Below are 10,547 nucleotides of genomic sequence, written 5' to 3' on the forward strand. Positions count from 1 at the left end.
ACGACTGGAAAGCTTATAAACATCAGAGGCAGCGAGGTTCTAAAACAAGGTTCCACAGGAGTACTGGGGGTAAAAAAATCTCATTTTAAAGATAGAGATTGATCAGTTTATGAAGGGGGTTAGAGAACACAGTTGCCTACAATTGCAAGGTGATAAAGTCAATGATCCAAAAGGTTCTTGCCAGTCCTATGTACCTTTGAACGGAAATAACTCTTTAATAGTGCTCTGGCAAAGCATATTTTAAATATACTCAGAGAGAGGCCGTTACTTTTTAAGGCTTCGTAGTTTCAGAAATGTAATAAAGAGAACTATGCTGTTCTCTTTTACATGGCTAAAGCATTTAATCAAAGGTTGACAGGAGGGGACCGACAACCACATATTTAACACTGCGCTGCCACAGAATGAATGAGAGGCTATAGTGGGGACAAAGCAGGAGCAGGACAGATCTACTGCCCTCAAGTGGCACACTCCAATCGTTGCTAGCACAACCATCCGTTCCAAATTCCAGATTCTTTTCCAGGGCAACAGGATCTGAATTCCTTTCATACTGAGTATAGGATAAAATTATTTAGGGTTTATAAATGCAGAAGTGTTTCTGACCAAAAAAGTTCAGTAGTGCCATAGCACTGCTGTAGCCACAATAGTCCAAGAAATATGCAAAAAAAGTTTGAGGCGAAGAAATACCTTTTATTGGACCAATCTGATAGTTGGAAGAGATGTTAGATAGGCTCTTGGAGACAAGATGTTCTTCAAGTCTCCAAAGAAACAGACCTGAACAGGGGCTTTTTGTGCCACAAACATTATCATTTCTCCCATCTAGAAAGTTGGTTTAATACAAAGGATTATTTTGCCTCAAAAAAAAATCTGACTTCTTCCAAAAAATTCAGGGTAAAGTACAAGAAGTCACCAAGACAAATATGAAGGGAAAAGTAATCTCCAAACAAAGTGTGAGAAGCATATCATAAGTGTTTCACAATGTCTGAAAAAATGCTACACACCATATTTTAAGCCAGTGTTTACAGAAAGAGATCAGAATAAGATAGGAAGGAAGCCTGCTTTGTTCTGAAAGCAGTAACACTTCACAGGGATACTGTAACAAGCAGTCCCAGGTGCAGGATCTAGAGTTCCCGAGGACAGAAGTAGCTGTCAGCACCCCACCCCCCTCCAAAAAACCAACCAAGAAACTGCTAACGTATTTCCCAGAAATGTAAACAGCCCTTCAAATCCACTCCCTGCATAGCCGAGGGTGTCAGATCACAGGCAAAGCTGACAGCAGAGTAATGACTCTAACTAGTCAAACAACTGAAAGGTTTAAAATACATAACCAGCAAACCATCCCAGGTGTCATGATATACAGATCTCAAACTTCTTTTCCTCATAAATCTTTGAGGAAAACTAACAAAGGTTAGCTAAGTCCAGTGGGGAGGAACTAAGTATGAAGGTTAGCTACTTGGGTAATTCCTTTCCTAAAAATGGTAAAACAAATGAGTACTATGCAAAAGAATGAAATATATGTTTGAATGTTCTATTAAAAAAAAAAGCAATAATTAATCTAGCACACCAAGATTTTTCAAACTTCCGGACACGGGTCAAAGTCCTAAAGTCAATGTCTTTCAGAGTTACTGAAAATATATTTTCTTTAAACTTGCAGAAAAAGGTGCTTCATTACACCTGTAACATCACTTCAATGCTATATTATAGCCACATTCATTACAAGCATAGATACTCAATTGCATTACTTGCTGGTTTCTTTTAACCTTTCTAATGTGCTTTTTCACTTGAGCCCAGAGAGGTCATTAGCCATGTTAGTCTGAAGCCAGGCAAAAGGCAGGGTAGATGCACACCTTACAAACTAACTAAATGAGATACAAAGAGAGCACAAGGTTTCACGAACTCGAGTTCACTTTGCTCTATGCCGCACTTTCACAGCACTTGATGCAGTAAACTCAAGTTCTCAAATGCCTGTAGTGTGTGCATGTGTATGCACACACTCACAAATCTTATTCAGATAGTCTACAGGTGCATATCTACTCTGCATTCTGCCTTTTTTTCTCCTCTCAGAAGGATGGGACTGGTGGTAAAGCAACACCATAAACCTGATTCACACAGGCCGAAACCAGGCTTTTGGTTAACCACCAAAAAGAAGTTTCATATAGCACTACGGAGGCACAAAAGACAGGGGTTCCTGCAAATCAGCTCACATAACAGCAGGCTAGGTTTCTTTCGTGCTTTACATCTGAGGATTTCAAGGGTGCTTCCTTGAAGCGCAAGAGATCTGATTTCTGGGATACAGCGTGCAGTATGGGTATTTAGTCAGAGACAAAGGATTTTTTTCTAACTACAAAATTCCGTAAAACTGGAATAAAATGAGTTAGAGAGTTTGGCATTTTCTGACTGCTGGATGTTTAATCTTAACCTGATGAAGAATGCTTTGCATTTGAAAGCTTGTCTAATTTTATCCCAGCCATGAAGGTGGTTCAGTAAAAACATATCACCCACAAAAACCCTTACCTCTCATGATTTTAACTTTATCCTTTTGTGCATATATGGTATGTGGCTGTATCAGAATTCATCTCTCAAATAACTTATATAGCACACCTAATAAATACATTACATGTGTATGAAGTAAACAGGAATAGTAAAAAACTGTATGTGAAGCTGTAGAGAAAGATCATAGTACATTACAAAAATAATCCAACTGTGGGATCAAAACAAGGAGGTGGGCACAGACTTAGCCTGAACATTTCAAAATTTTTGACTGCTTACCTCCGAAACATTCTTATATTTTTAGATTACAGCCTACACAACTTACTCTCCATTTCTAACCAACTTTTAAGTATCTGACCTTTGGGCAGATGTGATATCTTTTATTAGACCAACTGAGTAGTTGGAAAAAAGTTCTTTGCAAGCTTTTGGACTCAATCTATGCCACATTAATTTTTGTTTTTAGTAGCTTATTGTAAAAATATCCAAAATTTCAAGCACTCTGTCCAAATTTGCAGATCACACAAAACTATGGGGCGAAGTAAACACACTGATAGGAAGAAACCAAATCCAGGTGGACCTGTACAGGTTAGAGAAGTGGGCAAAGAACAATAGGATGCAGTTCAACAAGGACAAGTGCAAGGTGCTGCACCTAGGGAGAGGGAATCACCAGCACACCTACAGGTTGGGGGATGACCTTCTCAGCAGCACAGTGGTGGAAAGAGATCTCGGAGTCATTGTCAACTCCAAGGTGAATATCAGTTGTCAGTGTGATGAAGCAATTGGATGAGCTAACTGCACTTCCTCATGCATTAATAGGTGCATCATGAACAGGTCCAGGGAGGTGATCCTCCCCCTCTATGCAGCACTGGTTAAGCCGCATTTGGAGTACTGTGTCCAGTTCTGGGCACCGCACTTCAGGAGGGATGCGGACAACCTTGAGAGGGTCCAGAGGAGGCCACTCGTATGGATAGAAGCCTGTAGGGAAGGCCTTATGAGGAAAGGCTAAGGGACCTGGACCTTTTCAGCCTTCGCAAGGGAAGGCTCAGACGGGGATCTTGTGGCAGTATTGAAATTGACTGGGGAAGGCAGTAGGGAACAGGAGATGCTCCATGTAACAGAGCACCCCTTGGAATAACCAGGAACAACGGCCACAAACTGATAGAGAGCAGATTTAGGATGGACATCAAAGAACTTCTTCACGGTTAGGGTTGCCAGAACCTGGAATGGGTTTCCAAGGGAGGTGGTGCTCTCCCCTACCTTGAGGGTCTTCGAGAAGAGACTGGACAAGCACCTGGCTGGGGTCACATGACCCCAGCACTTTTTCCTGCCACTGGCAGGGGCTTGGACTCAATGATCCACTGAGGTCCCTTCTGACTCTGGCATCTACGAATCAAGAAATTATTATCTGTATGTTCTTAAGTAGTATGTAAAAGCCAAGCTGTCCCCTACCAAACAAAACTTCCATAATCAGATGTTCAAATAATGATCAGAAAGCAGCAGTGCTAGACACCCAAAAATCTATTGCTACTTTCACGGGGATGTCAGGAGAAAACAACTAGGTACCACTTGGGATGAGAAGAGCTGGGATTGTGTGGGAAGAGCCTCTAAGGCAGAAAAGCCTTGACAACTAAATTCATAGTAATTAGACTTGTAATTATAGATGGAGCACTACAACAGCTATAGTTAAGGTTGCCTGAGCATTTCCACTATAACCCCATTATCAGTCCCTCAATCTTTCACTTATCAAGCAGAAATTCTACAGGCTTTAGTCTCTGCCTGAATGAGGGGTTTGGGGGGGGAGGGGGGACAAAGAACAGCTCCGTGCTTTGCGCAGAGTAAAAATACATTTTTCCACTAAAAAAAAAAAATAATTCAAAAAATTTTTTTTTTTCCAGCTCAATTGGGAAGCATCAAGTGCAGTGCCTTTAGGATTCTTCAAGCCTCTCTTCTGGCAAAACAAAGGTGGTTCACTGTATTTGTGGCATTCCAAGAAAAATGTTTAAGACACTTTTGGTAATGTCCTCACACTGTTTTGCTGTGGTGGTACCCACCAGCGTCCTCTGTGCAGACTCCCACCAGCTGTCACCAATTTTTATTAGACTTCAATCCACACAGAACTTTGAAATATTGCAACATTGTGTTTGCAACAAAACATCAATGGAAACCTCTGCCCCAAGCAAGTACTTTGGACACACTACTACCTCTCTACAATTATGCAACAGTTTACTAATCGCAAAGTATGATTTGGCCAACAGGGCACTGACATAAGACTAAAAGAGACACTTCATAGAGCTCTGCTCTCCAAGTACCAGGAGACCTTGAATGAGACACCGCACCACCCCATGCCACTGCCTTCCCCCTTCCATCTGGGGTCCTGCCCATTTAGAGGGCAAGTTCTTCAGAGCAGAAACTCACTGTATGTGCTTGCAGGATTAGGACCCTAAAATATATCACAAGACTTATGCAGAATCATAAGGTGCTCTGAAATGCATCCATTTGTGGTAAAAAATATATCTGGAGGGAAGCAGTTTTCATATAACGGTCACAAGCTGGCAGAGGGTAGATTTAGACTAGATATCAGGAAGCGCTACTTCACGGTCAGGGTGGCTAGGATCTGGAACCAACTTCCAAGAGAAGTGGTGCTGGCTCATACCCTGGGGGTCTTTAAGAAGAGGCTTAATGTACACCTTGCTGGGGTCATTTGACCACATTACTCTTTCCTGCCATGGCAGGGGGTTGGACTAGATGATCTACTCAGGTCCCTTCCGACCTTAGAAACTATGAAACTATATCACAAGATTATTTAACTCAAAGTGTATAGTAACAGGAGTCAATCTTCAAATACAGCAACCGTCTGGTTAATTATTTGGCAAGAGTGAACCTTGGAACATTTTGGGCTTTGGCATCTTCACATTTACACTATGCGTGTGCTTATAGTACACCCCCACCCCCCTCACTGCAGGTGGGAAACAAATCTTTTAAACCTTTTGATAGTTACAGTTACTTTAATTATCTGTCCTTAGGAAGTATTATGGGGTGTTCTTGCTACACCATAATTAGGGCTGTAAAGAAGTTTCTATTTAATGGCTCATTTTTCAAAACTCTCAAACCTGCGCGCAGAGGGAACACTGGCTTCGAAAGCTGGTTGAGATGGGCTTAGAAAATTGAAGGTGGGACTAGTTTACGATCATTTTGAAGTGTGCTCCGAAGATACCATGCACAAGTATACAACGCACACATACATGCACAAATGTATACAAGTAGCGCACTACCTTAAATGGTTTCAGATTCTTATTTTTCAGTGTACAGCTAATGGGAAAAAAAAATAAGATTCAGACCTTATAGTTTCATAGTGCTTAGGATCGGAAGGGACCTAAACAGATCATCGGGTCCGACCCCCTGCACCAGGTAGGAACGGTTGCCACGGCCATATCACCCCAGCCAAATATCTGCCCTTATAAAATGTATATCATAAGACTGACTCAGGTCATCCATTCAACAGTACTAAAAATATTTCAGAAGTTATTATAGTACAAAGGCTGCAGTAAAAATGGTCTTTAAGCTGTGTCCCCATAAAATACTGCTTCCTTACAAACAATTTTATAAGTAAAAGACACTGAAACATATTCACATTACAGCTAAGAGGAGCAACCAGGACAGGGCACAAAGCGGCAAAACTAAGAAGAAAGAAAACAAAAATGAAAGCAAAAAAACCTATCCACCAATTTGAATGAAATCATTCACACCTCCCATAACTCTTTTTCTGGCTGAATTAGTCTCCAGACGGCCTTCTCATTCAGTCGAGATAAACGGGCAATTCCACATTTCTGCCTCTGTGCGGCAGACCTTCCTCCTCCTCCGATACAGAAGGAAGAGCAAGGACTTTGGAGCTCCCTTTGACACCTCCAGTCAGTGAATACGGCCACTCGGCCCCTCATGACATCTTTGATCGTGCCCTTTTCACTACAACCACCTTCCTGAAAGAAAGGAAGTTTTCTGCCACAAAATCCCTTAAGGAAGGGGTCACGCTGCCCGTCTTTGCCAGGTACCTTTCTAGAACGCAGATGTTGACCTTGTCTGCCTATGTCCTTAGACGGCTACAACCCACACCCCTGAGATGCTGAATAAACAAACTTCTGAAAGCCATGGGATCCTGGGCAAAGATTGTGTGGAAGGTATTACCTGATCTCTGCCCCAGCCATCAGCCCAACAGCAAATCCTTCCCACATACAGAGCGATCAGCAGGAAAAGTGAACACCAGTAACACCAGGGGTAACTCTTCGGATGAAGATTAACATTAAGTCAAAGAGTAACTTGCTAAGACTCGCGTGCACTCAGGCAGTTTGCCTACTCCAAACAAACAGAGCCCTGCACCCCCAGGGCTTGTCAGATGTTAACACCTGTTCATCCTTGCCAAAGGATTTCCTTTACAGCATCATTTCCACAGCCCCTGAATGAGCCTGTGTGGAACTGCAATGTAGACCAGACTGCATGAGCTCCACAGGGTGGGCAACCATAAGGCACAGAGGGCAGAGCTGCTGCACAAGAATGCCTACAGAACTGTGGATAATACAGATGTGTTAGAATGAGATGAAGCACTTCCCTTCCCCCTTCTGGTCAGCACCCAGGGGAGACTGGCACCTCTTTGAACAGTCCTAAAAATTTTCCTGAGCTTCTTTCATGTGTTTCTTCAGATTTAAGAAACCCAAAGGAGCCGCTAATCTGTACATAAACCTGTGTAGCACAGCTCAGAAAGTAAGGACCACACACAGCCTTCTCTAGCTGTTGTTACTATTGCAGCTCTCCTCACCTAGCAGTACAAGGTCTGACATCTAACAGGAGGAAGAGTCAGTGAAAGTATAGGGAGAATAATCATGGTATAAAATTGTTCTGAATGTAAAATGGCAGAAGGAGTGAATAGTAGAACAGGCATGATTCATTACCTGTGTCTATGGCCAGATCTAAAGTGAGCCCTATTAAAATGGCCTTCTAAACTGCATCCCCACTTGATCTTAACTGCATTTCCTTGTGTTCAGGGGTTTAAGTTTAGCCACTTTCCTTGTCTGGAAGGCCCCAAGACAGCACTATGTAACCACAATACTACTTTAATGGAGCATTTCCATAGTGACCTGCTGGGGCATGTATGTACCCTGTGCCCACAGACTATTAGAAGATGGAACTACAGGTAACACTGCATTGTCCAAAAATACTCAGGTTTGGGCTGTGAAAGCACATGAAAGGTTTCAAGTCAAAAGGGTAACTTTTAGGAAAATTAAGCAAATTGAAAAGTGAGGGTTTAAAATTAAAGATGCCTTGCAAATCTTTGTTCCAACATGCCTTAGAATCTTGATCATACCATCATGCCTTTTCAACACTTGCTACCTATGCAACTCATTACAAAAAGTACCACCTCCATTATCAAATTCTTTCATATTCTAAGGAGAAACAAGCAAAAAAAAAAAAAGAATCAAGAGCTTCTTCTTTAGGCAGCTGGTTGTGTTCCTTTAAGAGAATTTACTAGAAACACTTATTTTACTATTTATATTGATGAATACAATATTTTTGTGAGCTACAAAACACTATAATAGAGCTAAAAGAGTGATTTAAACATTTTTAAATCCACACTGATTCATCTTAATACTGTTTCGAGTTAGTATTCTCTTCTCTTGCAAAGCCAAGACAGCAACAGTACCATTTGAACATACAGCACCACAAGAATATCTGCCCTGGGATTTTCAAGAACATTGTATAAGACTTCTACATACAATTTAATAAAAGCATTAGTGAGCACAAGGTATGACTCTGACAGGCTGTTTAATGAATGAAGATGTACAACACCAAACCCTCCTGAAAGGACAAATGCATGCTCCTGTGGCTAATTGTTCACAAAGTCATTTAACATTTTCTCATTAAATACAAGTGTCATGGGCTGACAGATCTGAAGAAAGCCAGATCCCAATGTACGTAATACTCCCATCACTTAACATGGAACATATGGTGAACAATAGCATGAGACCTACAGTTATACCAAAAACTCAAGTCGGGTATATTGCAAAGCATTTGGCCACTTAAAGAAGTTCAGGATACTGACGGGAACATCTTAAGGTTATAGTTAATTCCTTTAAACATAAAAATGGATGAAAATCATTTAAGAGACTCTACAAGGCAAAAAAAAATGCCATTTCATATTGAAGGAAAAGAAAAAAAAAGTCACCAAGTACCATAAAATTAAAGGTTTTTATAATTCCCTTTTTCAACAGCCTAACCTTATTGGAGATGCTCTGGTGCTGGTTTCCATGGACACAGAAGCCAAACCAGAACCTGCCTAGTCAGCTTCAGCTGTCTGTGTGTGCGTATCATTTCTGTTCCCATAGAAACAGACACCCAAAGGAAAAATAAAATTAGGATTCAGAATATCTTTAAGAAAATCCAAAAAATCTACTCCTCTTATTTTCATTCCTAACTCTATTTTCAATGAAAGAGAGTTGAAAAAAAGCTACTCATAGGTAAAGAGTGAGCATATATTTGCTGTTTTCAGTATGAAGCCAGTATCTGTAAGGAATGATTTCAAGCCAACTATGGGTTTGCAGAGCCAAACATCTCCAATGTTACAAATTATATCGACTTCTTAGGTTTTGTCAAAAGCCCCTTAAGCACAGAACAGGCTGTTTTATAGCCGATATTGATGAAAAGCATACGACAAAAAGAAAATAGCATCATACTGACTGCCACCCTCCCTCCCTTCTCATATTCTAAATGACCCAAGAGGGCAAACCATCTAAGAAATTCTGGGAGATCATCAATTGCTGAGCAGCAAGGATGTTCTCAAGTTGATCTAATCCCTTCTCCTGGAGTGCCTATTGTATAAACTGCAGCCGCAGCAGCTAAGATCCATTTTATTAGCGTTTTAACAAGACAAAACTCTCTCTTTCACTAACAAGCCTAAGGATGTATTCCTCCAAGTTGATGCCCTTTATAGCATACTGTTATTGAGCTATAAATATCAGATATAAACACAGTAGGGCTATGGGACTGGGGCAACATATTTTTGCTCATCTCAGAGGTTTCAAACATTCATCCATGTAGCTTTTAAAAGTCACTCTGCAAACAAGGCTGCTTATGTATCTGAGCCCATTTTCTACAGCTCCAGTTTGTGCTTCCTAAGAGCAAGGTTAGGAAAGGACAAATAAATAGGGGTGCACTGATAGAGATTTTTGGGGTCAATACCGATGGCCAATTTTTAACGAGCCATATAGGCCGATACCGAGCCAACTGCCAATATGCAGCCAGGCAGCTTGGAGACCAGCTTCTGGCTGGTAAGTCTGCTGTGGGGAAAGGGGTGGGGGAAGGCAAGAGGCATTGTGGGGGAAGGGCAGATTGATGCCCCCACAATGAGGGAGGGAGTGGGGCAGGGGCAGGAGCCACAGCAGAGTGCAGGTTGTGTGAGATAGTGCTTATGCTAAGCAAGGCCTAGCATAATTAGTAACGCACTAAAACTCCCAGAATGCTTCAAGGAGGTTGAGAAGTCAGCAACTGACATTCTGGTTTTCACCATCTGACCCTTGAATAAGAATGCTGACAGTATGATAAAAATTGCAAGCAAAGCAGTGTTCTTTTTTAGGAAATACGGAAACGCAAGGCTAAACCGCAAGAACAAAAAAAAGAACAACCACATATCACGCTGATAAAGTCTGAGGAGTATTATAAGTAGACTAGCAGAAATTAACATAAGAAGCGTAACCAATTATAATAAAGAGCGTGTAGAATATAGATGAGTTAACTAGTAACCAATAGGAATAAGAATTAGAAATGCATATGTATATGTGGTGTCATATATAAGTAATAGAGAAGTTGTGTTGGATGCCTCACTCAGTGGGGACAGTTTTGTATCTTTTGTCTAAAAAAAGATAAGGGACTCCTTTTAAATGAGCTGTTGACCAGTTCTGAGACTACTGAATCAGGCAGCGGCACCTAGCCTTCGGGTTAGAAAGCAAGGGCTTGATTTGGGAACCTCGTGAACCAACAGACCTCCTTAGTTTATGACTTTGTGAAACAATAAA

General features: G+C 41.3%; 1 protein-coding gene across 10 annotated transcripts in view; it reads right to left on the reverse strand.

Annotated features, from left to right (window-relative positions):
- The window catches only part of ST3GAL3 (ST3 beta-galactoside alpha-2,3-sialyltransferase 3), a 313,721-nt gene that overhangs the window by 277,317 nt on the left and 25,857 nt on the right, over window positions 1-10,547 (reverse strand). The window contains exon 1 of one of the 10 annotated variants that reach the window (XM_019501444.1): window positions 6,670-6,725. The exons of 7 other annotated variants lie outside the window; for them this stretch is intronic. Coding sequence is in view for 1 of the 3 variants with exons in the window: in XM_019501442.1 (XP_019356987.1) it covers window positions 6,210-6,227 (18 nt within the window). In the remaining 2 variants the exon portion in view is untranslated. Of the gene's footprint in view, window positions 1-6,209; window positions 6,388-6,669; window positions 6,726-10,547 lie in introns of those variants that run through there. 2 more of the 10 variants (XM_019501448.1, XM_019501442.1) reach the window with 2 other exon arrangements.

The sequence above is a fragment of the Gavialis gangeticus genome, unplaced genomic scaffold (assembly GCF_001723915.1).
Source record: "Gavialis gangeticus isolate Ggan-Ray unplaced genomic scaffold, GavGan_comp1, whole genome shotgun sequence".
Taxonomy (NCBI): Eukaryota; Metazoa; Chordata; order Crocodylia; family Gavialidae; genus Gavialis; species Gavialis gangeticus.